The sequence below is a fragment of the Pseudophryne corroboree genome, chromosome 1, assembly GCF_028390025.1.
Source record: "Pseudophryne corroboree isolate aPseCor3 chromosome 1, aPseCor3.hap2, whole genome shotgun sequence".
Lineage (NCBI taxonomy): Eukaryota > Metazoa > Chordata > Amphibia > Anura > Myobatrachidae > Pseudophryne > Pseudophryne corroboree.
Window position 1 is genome coordinate 376,546,202 of NC_086444.1, and position 20,802 is coordinate 376,567,003.

Consider the following 20,802-nt stretch of genomic DNA (forward strand, 5'->3'; position numbering starts at 1 on the left):
GAGCTGGATGGAAGCCTTTGGCAGGCTAGAAGCACATATAAGGTGGAGGCTCAGGTGCAGAGCTGCTGCTGCTGGATGGGGCTGTCGCTGCAGATGTGGGAGGAAGCAGACAGTTCTCCCCCAGTCCCCTAAGCATCAGCACAGTCTGATAGCATGATTCATGATGATCTGCCTCTTGCTCACATCATAATAAGCTCTACAAGGAGCATTTAAATAGGATCTCTTCAGTGTAGCCCTTCAGCAACTCAGGTCGCGCGGGATCCCCTCTGGCGGGCACTCACTGCACGGTGGTGTGGCCCGGGAGAGAGTCAGTCCATCTTTCAGTGCTCCCCTGACATGCTGCAGCCAATGCGGGGAGGCAGAGGCGTCTCCGTTTGGCTTTTCTCCTTCACCTCACACAGGGGCAGATTTATTAAGCTCAGTGAAGTGATAAAGTGGAAGGTGATAAAGGACCAGCCAATCAGATCCTAGCTATCATGTCACAGGCTGGGTTTGAAAAATGACAGTTAGGAGCTGACTGGCTGGTGCGTTATCACCTTCCACTTTATCACGTCACCAGGCTTAATAAATCTGCCCCATAGTCACATGCTGGCAGAAGGGAGGAGGCGGAGTCACAATGAATGTGGCAGGTACGCACTCTGACCTGCCTGTTCCTGTAACCACTTTCAGGAGAGTGCTTTATTTCTTTTACAATTAGCTTTACAGCATTTGTACTTTTGTAGTGTACTTGGCTCTAGTAAAACCTAGTCAACAGGACTAAATCTTGGTCGCCATTGCGACCTGGCCCCTGGAATTTGTCGAGCCTTGAATTAGCATAGTAATTCTGTCTTCTCTCATAATAGTTTTACAGTTCTGTATAGTAGTTTGTAAGAGTTTCTTTTTTAATTAATGAGGACATGTTTTCTTCAGGGTCCACTGATTGCCACGGCTTTCACTAATGGATACCACTGAATTTACAGGTCACAGTAGAGGTAAGTAGAAGCATACAGTGCACACTTATAAAACCTGCATTTCTGAGGGGTGGCACAGATAGACAGGACAAGATACTAGAACATTATTCTGTCTGCTTGCTTTTGAATCTAGAAGATCACATGCACATCTGAATGACTATGATACATTTTATTGTATTATGCATGATATGTGAATCCAAATTTATAGTTTCTCATGAAAACGGAGAAATTTAACACACCCGTCTTTAAATAATGAAACATTCATGAAACTTTTAGATGGAGCACAACAGCAACGATACTTCATGTACGTTTATGGACATACAGTTGCAAGAAAAAGTATGTGAACCCTTTGGAATTTCCTGGATTTGTGCATAAATTGGTCATAAAATGTGTTCTGATCCTCGGTTTAAGTCACAACAATAGACAAACACAGTCTGCTGAAACTAATACCACACAAACAATTATATGTTCTCATGTTTTCATTGAACACACCATGTAAACATTCACAGTGCAGGGTGGACAAAGTATGTGAACCCTTGGATTTAATAACTGGTTGACCCTCCTTTGGCAGCAATAACCTCAACTAAACGTTTCCTATAGTTGCATATCAGACCTGCACAACGATCAGGGGGAATTTTGGACTATTCCTCTTTACAAAACTGTTTCAGTTCAGCAATATTCTTGGGTTGAGGTCAGGACTCTGACTGGGCCACTCCAGAAGGCGTATTTTCTTCTGTTGAAGCCATTCTGTTGTTGATCTACTTCTGTGATTTGGGTCAATGTCCTGTTGCATCACCCATTTTCTGTTGAGCTTCAATAGGTGGACATATGGCCTTAAGTTCTCCTGCAAAATGTCTTGATAAACTTGGGAATTCATTTTTTCGTCGATGATAGCAATCTGTCCAGGCCCTGAGGCAGCAAAGCAGCCCCAAACCCTGATGCCCCCTCCACCATACTTCACAGTTGGGATGAGGTGTTGATGTTGGTGTGCTGTGCCTTTTTTTCTCCACACATAGTGTTGTGTGTTCCTTCCAAACAACTCAACTTTGGTTTCATCTGTCCATAGAATATTTTGCCAGTAGTGTAGTGGATCATTCGGGTGCTCTTTTACAAACTTTAAATGTGCAGCAATGGGGTTTTTTGGACAGCAGTAGCTTTCTCCATGGTATCCTCCCATGAACTTCATTCTTGTTCAGTGTTTTACGTATGGTAGATTCGTCAACAGAGATGTTAGCATGTGCCAGAGATTTCTGTAAGTCTTCAGCTGACACTCTAGGATTCTTCTTCACCTCATTGAGCATTCTGCGCTGTGCTCTTGCAGTCATCTTTACAGGACGCCCACTCCTATTGAGAGTAGCAACAGTGCTGAACTTTCTCCATTTATAGACAGTTTGTCTTGCCGTGGACTGATGAACATCAAGGCTTTTAGAGATACTTTTGTAACCCTTTCCAGCTTTATGGAAGTCAACAATTCTTAATTGTAGGTCTTCTGAGACCTCTTTTCAGCGAGGCATTGTTCACATCAGGCAATGCTTCTTGAGAATTGCAAACTCAAAACTGGTGTGTTTTTTATAGGGCAGGGCAGCTTTAACCAACACCTACAATCTCGTCTCATTGATTGGACTCCAGGTTGGCTGACTCTTGACTGAAATTAGCTCTTGGAGAAGTCATTAGCCTAGGGGTTCACATACTTTGTCCACCCTGCACTGTGAATGTTTACATGGTGTGTTCAATAAAAACATGAGAACATATTGTTTGTGTGGTATTAGTTTTAGCAGACTGTGTTTGTCTATTGTTGTGACTTAGATGAAGATCAGAACACATTTTATGACCAATTTATGCACAAATCCAGGAAATTCCAAAGGGTTCACATACTTTTTCTTGCAACTGTAACTTCAGGAATGATGATATGGTCTGTTTCAGAGCTGTACGCAAACCCGATGGTTTATGTTGATCTCTGATGGTTATCAATGTGCGCATGAAGGATCTGTACTGCGCAGTGCCCCCTAAGCACCGCATGTCAATCATGTCAATTTGGCCCCATTTCTGGGTGTACCGAGGCCAGTGTCTCAGCTTCACTAGACCCAGAAGTGTGAATTTGAGTGTTACTCAGATGACCGATGTTCACGCAGATGATGCAGTGTTGTGTACAAAAGCATGTGTCGTTCTGCTACAGACGCCTCCTGTTGCTTTTACATATTTTTGCATTCAGCATCTGATATAGTAAACCGGCAGAACATTTTGTAAAAGACATTTGCTAAACAGGGACGTGCGGTGAGCTAAATAGCTCAGTAGGCACTGCCTAGTACCAGAGCCAGATTTACATGCAATATATGAGCCAAACGTACATCTGGGCATTATACACAGGTGCAGCAGTATAAACTCCTGGAAATTCAGTGCGTTTTGATCAGAGATGTGCAGAAAAGTTAGCCAGGTGAGGCACTGCCTCACCTGCCATAGAATTTTTACTCCAGAATTTTGGCTATAAAAATGATTAGAATAATGCAAATAAGATATTTCAAGCATATTCTTTGTATTTTTTATATACTTTATACAGTAAAAACTCTGGCACAAATGTTAGTATGACAGGAAAGGCTCTGTCTCACCTCACCGCACGTCACTGCTAATAAAGAATGTAGTGAAATGTAACTACACTAAAATACCTAGATATTTTAGATGAACTATAAAGAAACAAATTATTATTATTTCTCTCAGCATCAAGGAAAACAATTTACTGCTTGTATATTACTTTTCTTCACAACCACTGCAACTCAAAGCTCAATTTTCCAATGCTGTGTGGTGTGCCCAAACTTATATAGCTAACTGGTTTAGCACATGAAGACGTGCTGAAATAGAAAGTACAAAAGTTATTTGTTTTTCATTCTGAAACTTTGTTCAGCAAGGACAAAAGAAAAAAAAGATTTTATTTTCCCTCTGGACTGTTTTGTTTGCTCAGTTCAGCGTTTTTTGTATTGCACATGCGTGCAAAGTGTAGGAAGCCCTTACCATGCAGTCGTGAACCAATGTGTGCAATGGCTTACGGCCTCACTATAGCTTGGGGCATCTGCGATCCATGGGCATTTCAGGGTGGAGACTTGGAGGTGACCCAGAAGTGATGGCATTAGGAGGAGGTGTTATGGGAGTGTCAGAGGCGTGTTTCTGCATGCGGCTGCAATCTCTTTCACAGCACCAAAGCCACAGTGGTCATATTTTGAGAAAGTTACAGGGAGGCTGGCAGGAGCTGCTTGAGGAGTTGTTGTTGTGTAAATAGGGTAGTTATCGGATCCACCAGCGATGTTGAGCATTGCTCAGATAGGCAAAGTGGGCATTGCAGGGTTTGCTCATTTTGTTGCATGAAAGTACACAAGAGGAATATTCAAGTTGACATTTGCATATTTTTGCACTTTAGAATTCGTGAGAAATTGCAGGTGCACATGGGGCCTGATTTAGATGTAGTTGGAGTGAGCATTGCTGCTGCTTTGATATGCAAATGCAGCAGGAGGCATCTGGTATAAGTAGATGCCTCCTGAAGCATGTGTGATCCGTTGCAGCATCGAATCACCTGCAACACCATCGGCCAGCTGCATGACCCATGTGGTCTCATAAGCCGGCTGCAGTTCCTACCTAGAGGCCAGGAAATCTCTGTCTTCCGACGGAGACCCTGGCCTTGTCACTCCTCAAAACAAGTGACACGCCTCTGTTTTGGGAAGCGGCATCCGTCGCTGCCCCCCAAATTTCAGCAAATTGTCATTCACCAATCGGCCACAGGGCCACTTAACTGACATTTCCCCCCCTCCCCCCCCCCCCCCCCCCCCCCCCCCCAAAAAAAACCGCTCAAAAAGTGTTGGTTTTTTTTATAGGTGAAGACCATGAATTTAACCTTATCCAGAATGATTTTAGTAAAAATAAAGAAAAGAAAACAAATGTAAAAAAAAAAAATAAGGTCCCCCAAACATCGGAACATTGGTCGGGAACATTGCGACAATCGTGACATTACTTTTTACACCCAAGACCGCTGCCAGGTACAGGAGGGGGGGGGGGGGGGGGGGGGGTAATCCTGCCGTGCTGGTCCCTCCGAGAGCAGCAGCAGAGGGTAGTTTCCCTTCCCTGCAGCTGATAACACTGTTTATTTGACTGGTCGCATCCTGGGTCATATGAGCACTTGCTGATATGGTCGCATCTGATTCGACCATGCCAGGCAAGTGGTTAAGGGGCAAGGGTTATTTGGATTTCCTTCTGCCACAAGGCTTGGGGATGCCCCTTTCTCCCCAATGTTGGCCAAAGCTTTTCCTGGGAAATGAATTCTTCAGCTCTCCTCACAAGGAGTGAGCCTCCGATAGCTTGGGGGGAGTGCAGACCATAAGGGTCAATCCAAAATGCCTTCCCTATACAGAAAAATACTCACAAAAACAATGGATTGGTGAGGTATAGTGCAAAAAATGCGCAATAACTAAATAGTACTATAATGGCCTCAGTCTTCGGCCAGGAACATTAAAATTATAGACCACATGCTGTGCAAAGGTGCAGGCCATCACCAGTGAATTCGCTCTCACCCTCAGCTTTGACAGCACCGGGGACACAATCCCCCGGGCGAATTGCGGCTTTTTTTCGCCCGTTTTTAAATTCGACACAATTCGACCGTCGAAAATGGATTCGACAGTCCCGCTGTCGAAAAACGGACCAATTGACAGATAAGTGCGTCCTGGATTCGACTTTTCCGACGGCGCAAAAATGGTTAAAAAACACAGGAAAAAATTGCGTGGGGTCCCCCCTCCTAGGCATAACCAGCCTCGGGCTCTTTGAGCCGGTCCTGGTTGTAAAAATACGGGGGGAAATGGACAGGGGATCCCCCGTATTTTTAGAACCAGCACCGGGCTCTGCGTCCAGTCCTGGTGCAAAAAATACGGGGGACAAAAAGCGTAGGGGTCCCCCGTATTTTTTGAACCAGCACCGGGCTCCACTAGCTGGAGAGATAATGCCACAGCCGGGGGACACTTTTATACCGGTCCCTGCGGCCGTGGCATTAAATCCCCAACTAGTCACCCCTGGCCGGGGTACCCTGGAGGAGTGGGGACCCCTTAAATCAAGGGGTCCCCCCTCTAGCCACCCAAAGGCCAGGGGTGAAGCCCAAGGCTGTCCCCCCCCCCCCATCCAAGGGCTGCGGATGGGGGGCTGATAGCCATGTGTAAAAATCAAAGAATATTGTTTTTTGCAGAATAACTACAAGTCCCAGCAAGCCTCCCCCGCAAGCTGGTACTTGGAGAACCACAAGCATCCATTTCCCCCCGGGGGTAAAACGGGCCCGCTGGTACCTGTAGTTCTACTGTAAAAAAAATACCCAAATAAAAACAGGACACGCACACCGTGAAAGTAAAACTTTATTACATACATGCCGACACACACATACTTACCTATGTTCACACGCCGACTGTGTCCACGTCTCCAAGTCTGTCGACGTCTCCAAGAGTCCGGGGTACCTGAAAATAAAATTATACTCAGCCAATCAGGGAGCGCCACGTCGTGACAGCTCAGACGCGCATTTCACAGCCCCTCCATTATCTTCAATGGTGGGAACTTTGCGGTCAGCGGTGAGGTTACTAGCGGTCAGCAGCTGACCGCGGGTAACCTCACCGCTGACCGCAAAGTTCCCACCATTGAATATAATGGAGCGGCTTTGCGATGCGCTGTCTGCCAGCTCTAACGCGCATAGCTAATCAGGAGAGTGCCACGACGTGGCGCTCCCTGATTGGCTGAAGGGACCCTCTGTGACAGGAGTCACGGGGGGTCTCTGCATTCGGGGAAAGGGGTCCCATGTGTAAACATGGGACCCCTTTCAGTCCGTGGTCCAGGTATGCGGTTTGTTTTTTTGCCAAGTACGTGGATTACAAAAACAGGACAGGACACACTGGATTTAGGTGAGTATAATTTTATTTTCAGGTACCCCATGGATTCTACTTGGAGAAGTGGACAGTGGTCGGCGTGTGAACATAGGTAAGTATGTGTGTGTCGGCATGTATGTAATAAAGTTTTACTTTCACAGTGTGCGTGTCCTGTTTTTATTTGGGTATTTTTTTTGCAGTAGAACTACAGGTACCAGCGGGCCCATTTCCCCCCCGCATGCTGGTACTTGTGGTTCTCCAAGTACCAGCTTGCGGGGAGGCTTGCTGGGACTTGTAGTTATTCTGCAAAAAAACAATATTCTTTTATTTTTACACATGGCTATCAGCCCCCCATCCGCAGCCCTTGGATGGGGGGGACAGCCTTGGGCTTCACCCCTAGCCCTTGGGTGGCTGTAGATTTAAGGGGTCCCCACTCTTCCAGGGTACCCCGGCCAGGGGTGACTAGTTGGGGGGGTAATGCCACGGCCGCAGGGACCTATATAAAAGTGTCCCCTGGCTGTGGCATTATCTCTCCAGCTAGTGGAGCCCGGTGCTGGTGTAAAAAATACGGGGGACCCCTTCGCTTTTTGTCCCCCGTATTTTATGCACCAGGACCGGACGCAGAGCCCGGTGCTGGTTTTAAAAATACGGGGGATCCCCTGTCCATTTTTCCCCAGTATTTTTACAACCAGGACCGGCTCAAAGAGCCCGAGGCTGGTTATGCTTAGGAGGGGGGACCCCACGTATTTTTTGGGGGGGTTTTAACCCATTCCCACCCCTTCCCACTGAAAACCATGCTCTCTCTATTATAGTCAGTTTTAAAAAAAATATATTAATTTTAAAAATATATAAATAATACTTGTGTCTCCTAATAGACAAACATAAGTATCTAATCCCTTCTAATATAAATAGAAATGCTATTAGCAATAAAAAAAAACACAAAAAAAAACATGTTTTTAAAAATTTTTATTAGATTCCGCCAGCAAAGTGAGGCGGAATGAAATTGACGAAATTACTGTCGAAAAGCACTGTTGTCGAATCGACATTCTTCAATTGAATATACTTTTGTCGAAAAGCCGCATTTTTACCATTGCAGACATGTCGAATTTGACAACTGTCGAATTCGAAAAAGTCGAATCTGAAAAGTCAGTTTTTTTGTCGAAAAGTACTGTATTGCATTGTCAAAAAAATTTTCTTGGCGAAAATGCCCCGTTTTTCGACATTTTCGGCAATTCGACCGCAATTGCATATACCCCATAGCATCTCAGGCTTCAGGAAGCTGGCCTCTTTGCCAGAGGACCAGGTGTCAACTCATCGCCGCCTGGTATTGCATTTAAGCTCCACAGTGTACTTGGGCATCTACACATGATTTTAAGACCGAGAAGGATTCTGACAGCAACTTACATGCTTACCACATTTACTTCCTGGTTACACTGAATCTATGAATGCTGACAGATGGGATGACTGCAGTTCCCAGAGTTCCTAACACTTAGGGAAATAGTCTATTGATGTCACTAATTTCAAATGACAGATGTTCCCTTTACCTGTGAGAAAGGGAATGCTTTTATTGAAATGTATACATAATTCACATTGAACATTGTGGGCAGGAATAGAAGTATAGTTTATTTGCCACATTTGTCTCTGAGTGGCCTGCCATGTCCAGTAGACTTTAATAAAATGTGACCTGAGTGTAAAATGTGTGTACAGAAAATACACGTTTGCAGGAACCTGTGACTAGCTCTAGCGCTGCAGCAAGGAGAGAAGAGAAATGTTTATTTCCCTGTCGCACACACACTGGGCCATGCACTTGCATGTCCATTTTTTTATTTTTTTTCAGAAGTTTACAATACATCATTACACAGTTGTCACATAGAAAACCTGGAACAGTATTTTAGGAAAGTATAATGAGAGAAACTCTGAAGAACATAACGCTGGTAAACGACTGCTAAGCTAGAACAGTTCATCCTTGTTAGTAAAGCTGCTCTGTGAAATGAAGCTTTACTTTGTGTTATTAGGCTCACTGGTCTGAGGGCTCTTAGAGTCCTCTGGTGCGCTTTGCAATACAATGATATTTCCCCTGAGGAAACAACAGACAAAGCAATAGGTGTGGGGTGGGTATTGTTTGCTAGGTAACAATATTTCCCTACAAACTTGTATTTTATTCGCCGGGAGACTTGCCACCTAGCAACATCTGTTGGGCAGACTACCACATTCCTGATGGTTGCTCGGAGAAACTCAATCTCTTGTAAATCATATGGTCTTCCATAATGCTTGATAAAGTCCAAGCCAAGGACCAGCAAGCAGCATTAATATTGCTAGTAAATATATGCTCTTTGCCGCCTCCTTAGTTGTGTTTACACCCAGTGACCCCAGAATAGTTTAGTACACTACCGGCTTATCTCACAGTAACTAATAGTGTAGGACCTTCAGGCTGGAAAATTTTCAGACAGGTTGGGAAATAACTGAGGATAAGAAACAAACAATACAACACACACAAATAAGGCTCTGTAGTAACTTGGATCAGATCACATTACACAAGTTGCTGAATTAAAGGAATGTCTAGTGTGGCCTTTCAGGAAAACACAATGGCCCTTATACTGAGGTGGGAATAAAGCAGAAAAGAGCAAGTAACTTTGCACCTGGGCAAAGCCATGCTGCAATGCAGATGGGGCACATTTAAAATGTGCAGAGATATTTAGATGTGACAGGTGTGTCCAAACTCACATCTAAATTGCAAGTGTAAAAATAAAGCTCTTCAGCATATGTAGGCTACATGCAAACACAGCCAGCATTAACCTTGCATGGAAATTTCCACCCCTTGCAGTGAAACATGGTACAGTATGTCCAGGTGCACAGTTACTTGCACTTTTTTGCTTTACTCCCCACCTCAGAATCTGGCCTATATCCATGTGGATGGAATCTGTATTAACTAGGGGTATGTAATTGAATGAAAGCCAGTTCCTGCTTCTTTAGCTGCAAAGACTAATGCTAACAGGGTTATTTATCTGATAGATGATAAATAGTACAGCCTGTGTCTGCCAAGGCCTGAACAGCAGTGGAAAGCATTGCTGTCCCATATGCTGAGGTATTTAGGTAAATTAGGTCTCGAGGTAGATACCACGCAGCAGGCACTACTAAGTACGCTTACCATACTATCCCTTTAAACCGAGACATTCATGAATTACGCAGGTTCTGTGGCTGGCTGACTTTAAGCCTGCATTTCACCTGGTTTTAAGCAGCTAGAGAACCTGTGTGATTCATGAGTGTCCCGGTGTAAAGGGATAATATGGTAAGCCTACTACTTCGGAAAGCACAGATCCATATATTTTATTAGTAGAAGATGTCAGCCCTGCTTAATAATTAGTAGAAGCTAAATGTAAAAGGTTAAAAATGTTGGTAGAGTTTGCATTAATGATCACATTCACTATTATAGTGCAATATCTAGCACTAGTATGGGGCCTCTACATGCAGTCAAGGGGCTAAATGTAATAGCCTGCGAGTTGCCGGTGAAGGGCTTTCTGCGAGCCTGCCCACTTGTTTTAAAGCAGCAATAATTTACAAGTTAAACCAACCTGGTTTTGCCTTGTAAATGATTGCTGCTTTAAAAAAAACGGGCAGACTCTCAGAAAGTCCCGCACCTCCAACACCTCCCAGGTTATTATGTTTAGCCCAAGGTCTCTAACAATTGACTGCTCGGGGGAAAACAAGAGTTTGCTGGCCAAACAAAGTATATCAGAACTAAGGATTCTTTCCTGACCTTGGGGGTCATTCCAACCCGATCGCATGCTGCAGTTGTTCACAGCGGTGCGATTGGGTCAGAACTGCGCATGCGCTGGCGCCGCAGTGCGCCAGCACATGCCAGACGGCCAAAGGCCGTCGTTGCCTAGCGATCGCTTCTGCCTGATTGACAGGCAGAGGCGGTCGCTGGGCGGGAGGGCGCTGGACGGCGGTGTTAAGCCGCCATTTAGGGGGCATGGTCCAGCCAACGCAGGCGTGGCCGGACCGCTGGGGGGGGGGGGGGCCATGGAGGCTGCGTGACGTCACACGCAGCCGCTGCGACCAGGGCAGCGAAGAGGTTCTCCCGGCCAGCCGCAGGAGCTGCGCTGGCCGGAAGGTACTCCTGAAATGCAAAAGCATCGCCACTGTGCGATGCTTTTGCACTTCTGCGGGGGGTGGGGGGAAGCACTGACATGCGGGGCGGGATAGCCCTGTGCTGGACGTCCCCCCGCATGTTTGAGTGCCTGATCATAGCTGTGCTAAATTTAGCACAGCTACGATCAACTCGGAATGACCCCCCCTTGTGCAGGACCTTCAAAAATAGGATTGGTGTGGGAGAAGCATTGAGATGGGTGTGGTATAGAAGATACAGTTGAGTATCCCTTATCCAAAATGCTTGGGACCAGAGGTATTTTGGATATGGGATTTTTCTGTATTTTTGGAATAATTGCATACCATAACGAGATATTATGGTGATGGGACCTAAATCTAAGCACAGAATGCATTTATGTTTCATATACACCTTATACACACAGCCTGAAGGTCATTTTAGCCAATATTTTTTATAACTTTGTGCATTAAACAAAGTGTGTGTACATTCACAGAATTCATTCATGTGTCATATACACCTTATACACACAGTCTGAAGTTCATTTAATACAATATTTTTAATAACTTTGAGTATTAAACAAAGTTTGTGTACACTGAGCCATCAAAAAACAAAGGTTTCACTATCTCAGTCTCACTCAAAAAAGTCCGTATTTCGGAATATTCCGTATTTCGGACTATTTGGATATGGGATACTCAACCTGTAGTAACTAGGTTGACACCATATCGTCGACAGGTAAAAGGTAGACAGTACAAAAGGTTGACATGCACAAAAGGTTGATTTGGAAATGGTCGACACAAGGTTTTTTGTGTGTGTGTGTTATTTTGCATGTTTCATCACCTATCATCATCCATTGGGATGCCTCAGATCCACAGATGAAAAGAATTTAGCATTCATCGCCACACATTGGAAAAGTGAAAGTGTGCACAAAATTTTAAAGATATTGTTTGGTGCCACACAGTTATTATTATTATTATTATTATTATCCTTTATTTATATGGCGCCACAAGGGTTCCGCAGAGCCCAATTACAGAGTACATAAACAAATAATCAAACAGGAAAACAGCAACTTACAGTTGATGACAAGTACAGGGTAAATAAACATAGTTACATCAGCAGATGACACTGGAATAAGTATCAGGTGGCAGAAGACTGCTGGATGTGGTGCAGTTGAAGATTATTAAAGTAAGAAAGGATAAGCACATGAGGGAAGAGGGCCCTGCTCGTGAGAGCTTACATTCTAAAGGGGAGGGGTAGACAGACAGGGGTGAGACAGATGGGGTACATAGAGAGCGTAGAACAGAGGGTTAGGATAAGATTTGGCTGGGTTTGGTGAAGAAGTGGGTCTTGAGAGCCCGTTTGAAGTTTTGTAGAGAGGTGGAGAGTCTGAGGGGGAGAGGTAGGGAATTCCAGAGAAGTGGTGCAGCACGTTAAAAATCTTGGAGGTAGGAGTGGGAGGAAGTAATCCGTAGGCAGGAGAGTCGGCGTGCATTAGCAGAGCGAAGAGGACGGGTGGGAGTGTAAAGGGAGATAAGGTCAGAGATGTAGATGGGAGAGGAGTGGGTGAGGGCTTTGTAAGCGAGTGTGAGAAGCTTGAAATGGATTCTGAAAGGGAAGGGGAGCCAGTGAAGGTCTAGTAAGAGAGGAGAGGTGGACGTAGTGCGTTTGGTGAGGAAGATGAGCCGGGCAGCAGCATTGAGGATAGATTGGAGTGGAGAGAGGCATCTGTCAGGAATGCCAATCAGAAGCAGATTACAGTAGTCCAGTCTGGAGATGACCAGTGAGTGGATAAGAGTCTTAGTAGCATCCTGGATCAGAAAGGGTCTGATCCTGGAAATATTTTTTAGATGAAAATGGCAGGTTTGTGAGAGGTGCTGAATGTGTGGTTTGAAGGAGAGGGAGGAGTCAAGGATTACTGCAAGACAGCGCACTTGGGGGCTAGAGGAGATAGTAGTGCCATCAATAGATAATGAGATTGTAGAAGGTGAGGTTATGCGGGAGGGAGGGAAGATGATCAGCTCGGTCCTAGACATGTTAAGTTTAAGAAAGCGCTGGGACATCCAGGAAGAGGTAGCAGAGAGACAGTTGGAGATACGAGTGAGGAGAGCAGGGGAGAGGTCTGGAGAGGAAAGATAGATTTGGGTGTCATCAGCATAGAGATGATATTGGAAACCAAAAGAACTAATGAGCTTACCTAGTGAGGACGTATAGAGAGAGAAGAGAAGAGGACCAAGGACAGAACCTTGGGGTACCCCTACAGTTAGTGGAAGTGAGGGGAAGGTGGAGTCATGAGAGGAGACAGAAAAGAAAGGTCAGAAAGGTAGGAGGACAGCCAAGAGAGGGCAGTGTCACGCAGACCAATGGAGTGAAGAATTTGCAGTAGGAGAGGATGGTCCACAGTGTCAAAAGCAGCAGAGAGATCAAGTAGAATAAGTATAGAGTAGTGTCACTTAGATTTAGCAGCATGGAGGTCATTGCATACTTTTGTAAGGGCAGTTTCAGTGGAGTGGAGAGGACGGAAGCCAGACTGGAATGGGTCAAGCAGTGAGTGTGAGGAAAGATAGGAAGTAAGGCGGTTGTAGACAATACGCTCAAGGAGTTTGGAGGCAAAAGGGAGGAGAGAGATGGGTCGGTAGTTGGAGAGAGTGTTTGGATCAAGGGTAGGTTTTTTAAGAATAGGAGAGATGAGTGCATGCTTGAAGGCAGAGGGGACAGTGCCTGATGAGAGGGATAGATTGAGAAGGTGAGAAAGATGGGAACAAGCAGAAGGAGAGATGTAGCGGAGGAGGCGGGAGGGGATAGGGTCAAGTGGGGAGGGGACAGGAACGAATGAGGGCCATGACTTCCTCTCCAGATGCATGGGAGAAAGATGTCAGAGTAGGTGCGAGGGATGGGGAGGATTGGTAAGGGATGGGAGAAAGCTGGTTACTGATGGTCTGGTGTGATGTGATGTCCTGACGTATGGAGTCAATTTTGGATGTGAAGTAAGTGGCAAAGTCAAGAGCAGAGAGTGAGGAAGGGAGACGAGGTGGAGGTGGACAGAGGAGTAAGTTGAGAGTGGCAAAGAGGCGCCGGGGGTTGGAAGATGAGGTTCTTGAAGTATGACTGTTTAGCAAGAGAAAGGGCAGCACTGAAGGATGAGAGCATAAGTTTGAAATGGAGAAAGTCTGCCTTAGAGCGTGATTTCCTCCAGTGTCGCTCAGCAGTACGTGAGCATTTTTGCAGATATCTGGTGCATTTGGTGTGCCAGGGTTGAGTTGTTAATTTGCGAGGGTGAATAGTGGTTGGTGGAACAACAGAGTCAAGAGCAGAAGTAAGGGATGCATTGTATGTGGAAGTGGCTTGTTCAGGGCATGAAAGAGAGAATAGGAGAGAGAAGTGAGTCAAACAGGGAGGAAAGGAATGTGGTATCAATAGCTTCAATGTTACGCTTAGTGATGGTAGCCTTAGGAGGTAGAGATGGGGAAGTCGAGAGAGATAGGTTAAAGGAGAGCAGGTGGTGGTCAGAGAGGGGAAATGGGGAGTTGGAAAAATCAGAAATATCACAGCGGTGAGTGAAGACCAGATCCAGTGAGCTCCCATTAACATGGGAGGGTGAGGAGGTCCACTGGGAGAGACCAAGTGAAGAGTTGAGGTTAAGGAGTTTAGAGGTAGGGGATTGTGTGGGGATGTCAATAGGGATGTTGAAATCGCCTAGGATAATGGAGGGAATGTCAGAAGAGAGGAAGTGAGGAAGCCAGGAAGCAAAGTTGTCGATGAATTTGGAAGCAGTGCCAGGGGGGCGGTAAATGACAGCTACTCTAAGATGAACTGGTTGGAAGAGGTGTATGGCATGGACCTCAAATGTAGAGAATGTAAGGGATGGTTCTGGTGGTATGAGTTGGTAGGAGTAACTAGAAGGTAAAAGGACCCCAACACCACCCCCATGGCGACCCCCAGGTCGGGGTGTGTGTGTGAATGTGAGGCCCCCAGCAGAGAGAGCAGCAGGAGAAGTAGTGTCAGAGGGTGTAATCCAAGTTTCAGTAATGGCTAGTAGGTGTAGGGAGTTGGAAATGAAAAGGTCATGAGTGGGGACCAGTTTGTTACAAACAGATCTGGCATTCCAGAGGGCACAGGATAGGGGGTATGAGTTTGTGGGAGAGATGTGAATGAGATTATCAGGGTTGCTGTAGCGATGAGGTGAGATTAACTTTGAGGGCAGGGATGATGAGAGAGTAGTAATGGTACGGGTGCCTGAGCTAGGAGGGGAAACTGCTGGAGGTGGGCAGGGAGGGAGGTCAGTGTGATGTGGATGGGGGTATGGGGAGGTGACAGGGAATGGAGAAAGGGAGCAGGGCTGAGTTGTTGGGTAGCAGGACCATGGGGCAGAAGTAAATGAAAGTGGGGTAACCGGAAAGGAGGGGGAAGGAAACAGAGGGATGGAGGGGAGACAGAGGAGGAGGTGTAGGAGACTAGGGTGGAAGGATAAAGATACATTATTAGGTAGACACTGAGTGATGTGGGGAGTATAAGGAAGCCTTGACATAGTGTTAAGTAGGTAAATAGGTTGAGGGAAAGTGGAAGTAGGAGAGGAGACTGTAAGGGGATCAGAGCAGAAGAATTGCAGAAATGCAGGTGAGAAAAGTAGTGTAGGCTCAATGGGTGTAGATTTAGTATGAAATGAGTCAAAAGCGTAAATAAAGTGGGTGCAGAAATGTATTTGAGCTGTAAGAAATGAAAGGATTGTGAGAGGGTTAAGAAGCAATGGTAATTCTGTTAGATTTTTTAAGTGTTTGTAGATGAGAAGATGAACTCACAGTTGTCCCAAAGAAGATCTTTGTGATCCTGATTATGGATGGAAACTTGATCTTGCATATATTCATTTATGCAAATGGGTTGCATAGTGTTCACAGAGTGAAAGTTGGAGGATGACAGTCACAGTCTAGTGAAATCCATTGGTGAAATAGCTAATTAGCCAAATCATTAAATTCTTCCGGTAAATTGTTGAGATTAGAATTTTTCGGAACCACCTAATCACAGATCTCCAACGATTCCCTACATAGAGGTATTACCCAATCTTTGGTAACTATGGGCCTAATTCAGAGTTGATCGCAGCAGCAAATTTGTTAGCAGTTGGGCAAAACCATGTGCACTGCAGGGGGGGCAGAAATAATATGTGCAGAGAGAGTTCGATTTGGGTGGGGTGTATTCAAACTGAAATCTAAATTGCAGTGTAAAAATAAAGCAGCCAGTATTTACCCTGCATAGAAACAACACAACCCACCCAAATCTAACTCTCTCTGAAAATGTTATATCTGCCACACCTGCAGTGCAGGTAGTTTTGCCCAACTGCTAACAAATTTGCTGCTGCGATCAACTCTGAATTACCCCCTATGACCGTCAGCCCCAATTTTACCACTCGTAGCTGTTACTGATTTATGAATAGAGCTAACTAAGCTGTCCAGATACCTCTTACCTTTATTGCAGAGAAGACTCCAAACCCACTGGAAATGCCTCTATTGTTCTAGTCATGTGTGGAAGGGGATCTAAGAGACGACTTAAAAGAGACAGAGAAACACCACCCTAAGGAGACATGCACTCTTATAGCAGATGCGAATCAAGGAACGCACAAGACTCTGGGATTCACTGCATAGTCTGAAGTTAAACATAGAAAGTTATTTTCATTATGTTGTTTTCCAGACAACAAAGTGAAAATCTGAACTTTCGGATGGTTCTCTGCACGGTGCAGACCCTCTTTTTATGCAGAGAAGGATCAATTAGTCGCTCACCAACACCTGCTACAGCTTGAACTTTTGTCCACCCAAAGAAGGATCTCAGCCCATAGGGTTAAGTGACTATACCACTGAACTGGGCACCCTAAAAGAGGTGCCATCCAAAAGATTCAATGGCCATTATGACTTGCTGTATTACTTGCCTATCTGTGGGTGGCATTGCCATCCCTTTATCTACTGTGCACCTCACATGGGCCAGTACTTAGTCTTTCGGGTACAGCATAAGGAGCTTATTTCCTAATATTCCCGGCAGTATATCCTGCTTGTTGCCGGAAGTTTAGCAACCAACAGTAAAATGACCAACACAGTCAATGAGTCAACCCATCTCTTTTATGCACAGACCTGTAATATACAGTGTGAGATTTGAATAACTGTCCTCCAAGCCATGTGCCGTTTGCAAGGGTTGATCTTGCAGGTCCTAGGTCCTGTATCTGACAGAAAATCTGCAATATGCAGGTCTTTCATCCACTGGAGCAGAGGTTCCCACTGAGGTCCTCAGGGCCTCTAACGGTCCAGGTTTTAAGTATATCCATGCTTGGCCACAGGTGACTTTATTAGCAGCACAGTCAATTCAATTTAACCATCTATGCTGGGCCATGGATATACTTAAATGTAGGGGGGATTCAAATGTTATCACAAGTCTGCGTGCCCGCCCGGTCGCAGCTATTCAAATGCTGCCGATGGGCACGATACCTTCATTTCAGCTCGCTACCCGCGCGGGGGGGGGGGGGGGGTAATGAGATGAAATGTGTGAAAAGCGACCCGTTTGGGCGCCCAAATGGGACTTTTTCACGTTCATTCTTTTAGTTGGATTTTGTCGCTTTACATGGCTAATCCAGACTGAAATGGGTGCGAACAGAGCAAAAACGGGGGACAATTGAGTATTGCCTGGTGATCTCCCGTCACTTTAGATGGGAGATCAGGTGCGATTAAACAAATGAATTGGGGGAATTCATTTGTTTAATTGCACCTGATCTCCCATCTAAAGTGACGGGAGATCACCAGGCAATACTAGGACCATTATGCTGGGTACACACTAGATGATATCATTAACGATGTGCCCGATTCCGATGGATCAGAAAGACACATTGTTTAAATTGTCTAGTGTGTATGCACTATGTTGCTGACGATGCACGCTCCTGCATGTCGTCAGCGACATCCTCTGTCAGACCTGCATGCAGGCACAATGGGCGACATCACCAGCAAGGGCCATCCTGCCAAATGCCTGCCCCATCGCTAGGTCCTGTTGCCGCCGATATCGCACTGGATACACATTACAGAGTCTGTACCCAGCATTTGGGAACCTCTGCAGCTTCCTCCTTTTCCCTGGGATTACAAGCAAATGAGAAGTTCTCTTTAACCGTTTTTATAATACATCTTATAATACACCTATTTTTTATATACAAATGGCAAGGAGAGACGCTAAAACTAGAGGCCCACTGAATAGTTTTACAAACTATGGGGCAGATGTATTAACCTGGAGAAGGCATAAGGAAGTGATAAACCAGTGATATGTGCAAGGTGATAAAGGCACCAGCCAATCAGATCCTAACTGTCAATTTACATATTGGAGCTGATTGGCTGGTGCGTTTATCACCTTGCACATATCACTGGTTTATCACTTCCTTATGTCTTCTCCAGGTTAATTTATCTGCCCCTGTGTACTGTAACTCCATCATTATCCTAATGGTTAAAACCATTGCTTTCAACTACAATCTTGTTTCTCATTTTACGTCCAGAGTATCTCTTTGTACCTGACTACAAACCTAGCCTATTGCTGAGACTCACAATTATTCTTGCTTCACCTGGGAAGAAACTGATCAATATAAATATGATGTTAATTCGACAATTCAAGCTATCAGCCAATCCTATCCTACATCTCCAATATCATCACCACACACTGACCTCCAACCAGTATTATTTGGTCACCTACTTATGTAATCTTGTATATTGAAATTGCTATGTGCGCTACAGAACCCTTGTGGTGCCATATAAATAAAAGATAAGAACATTCCTAAGTGCAAAACACCAGGATTGCAAGGGCTTTTAGTGTTACTTCTGTGAGTTTTTAATATTATAATGGGAGACAGCCGAGGACACTCTGTCAGAGAAGCAGACACAGCATCCTCCATACTGCAGCTGACAGGAAAATCTAACTACTTATGTGATTGCTGGCCTCCACGTGATCATCAGTTTATTGAACCCTCGTTCCCCCGCACAGCTCCAGAAGCCCCCACTCTAGAAAGCTTCAATAACAGACTCAAGACTTACCTGTTCACCCAAGCATTTCACTATTGTCCTTTAGTTCCTAAAATATACAACCCAAGCATTTAGTCCTCTTTTCTATTAAGCTTATTTTGTATCTTATGTTTTTTAAGTGCAAATGTAAAGCGCTTTGAGTCCTATTGTAAGAAAAGTTCTATATAAATAACATTATCATCATAATCAGTATTTCTCTAACGTCCTAGTGGATGCTGGGAACTCCGTAAGGACCATGGGGAATAGCGGGCTCCGAAGGAGGCTGGGCACTCTAGAAAGATCTTAGACTACCTGGTGTGCACTGGCTCCTCCCACTATGACCCTCCTCCAAGCCTTAGTTAGATTTCGTGCCCGGCCGAGGTTGGATGCACACTAGGGGCTCTCCTGAGCTCTTAGAAAGTTATAGTCTTAGAATTTGTTTTTTTTTTTCAGTGAGACCTGCTGGCAACAGGCTCACTGCAGCGAGGGACTAAGGGGAGAAGAAGCGAACTCGCCTGCTTGCAGCCGGATTGGGCTTCTTAGGCTACTGGACACCATTAGCTCCAGAGGGATCGACCGCAGGCCCAGCCTTGATGTTCGGTCCCGGAGCCGCGCCGCCGTCCCCCTTACAGAGCCAGAAGCAGGAAGATGGTCCGGAAAATCGGCGGCATGAAGACATCCTGTCTTCACCAAGGTAGCGCACAGCACTGCAGCTGTGCGCCATTGCTCCTCATACACACTTCACACTCCGGTCACTGAGGGTGCAGGGCGCTGGGGGGGGGCGCCCTGAGGCTGCAATAAAAACACCTTGGCTGGCTAAAATACCTCAATATATAGCCCCTGGGGCTATATATGAGGTAAATACCCCTGCCAGAATCCCAAAATAAGCGGGAGAATAGGCCGCGAAAAAGGGGCGGAGCCTATCTCCTCAGCACACTGGCGCCATTTTTCCCTCACAGCTCGGCTGGAAGGAAGCTCCCTGGCTCTTCCCTGCATTTCTACAGTACAGTAAGAGGGAAAAGAGAGGGGGGGGCACAAAATTGGCACTGTATACAGTATAAGCAGCTATTAGGGACATAACTCAGTTAGTCCCTGTATATATATAGCGCTCTGGTGTGTGCTGGCATACTCTTACTCTGTCCCCCCAAAGGGCTTTTGTGGGTCCTGTCCTCTATTTGAGCATTCCCTGTGTGTGTGGAGTGTGTCGGTACGGCTGTGTCGACATGTTTGAGGAGGATAATGATGTGGAGGGGGAGCAGATGCCTTTAGCAGAGATGTCACCCCCTGCGGGGCAGACACCTGAGTGGATGGTATTATGGCAAGAAATGAGTGCACGTATAGACTCCTTACATAAAAAATTTGACGACATGCCGACTGTGGGACAGCCGAGTCTTCAGCTCGTGCCTGTCCAAGGGTCTCAAAAGTCATCAGGGGCTCTAAAACGCCCGTTATCTCAGGTGGCACAAGTAGATGTCGACACGGATACTGACGCCAGTGTCGACGACGATGAGTCAAATTTAATGCCCGTTAAGGCCATTCGCTGCATGATTGAGGCAATGAAAGAGGTGTTAAATATTTCTGATTTACATCCAGGTACCACAAAAAAGGGTATTATGTTTGGGGAGAAAAAACTACCTATAGTTTTTCCACCGTCAGATGAATTAAATGAAGTGTGTGAAGAAGCGTGGGCTTCCCCTGATAAGAAATTGGTGATTCCTAAGAAATTACTAATGGCGTTCCCTTTCCCGCCAGAGGATAGGTTACGTTGGGAAACACCCCCGAGGGTGGATAAAGCGCTCACACGTTTGTCAAAAAAGGTGGCACTACCGTCCCAGGATACGGCCGCCCTTAAGGAACCT

The 20,802-nt window shown here is 45.5% G+C and overlaps 1 protein-coding gene across 10 annotated transcripts in view; it reads left to right on the top strand.

The window, feature by feature from the left end:
* The window catches only part of MSI1 (musashi RNA binding protein 1), a 335,031-nt gene that overhangs the window by 307,176 nt on the left and 7,053 nt on the right, over positions 1-20,802 (top strand). For all 10 annotated transcript variants that reach the window (XM_063913129.1, XM_063913127.1, XM_063913125.1 and 7 more), the window contains one exon: positions 910-971. In XM_063913129.1, the coding sequence (XP_063769199.1) occupies positions 910-951 (42 nt within the window). In that variant the 3' untranslated portion in view covers positions 952-971. The remainder of the gene's footprint in view (positions 1-909; positions 972-20,802) is intronic.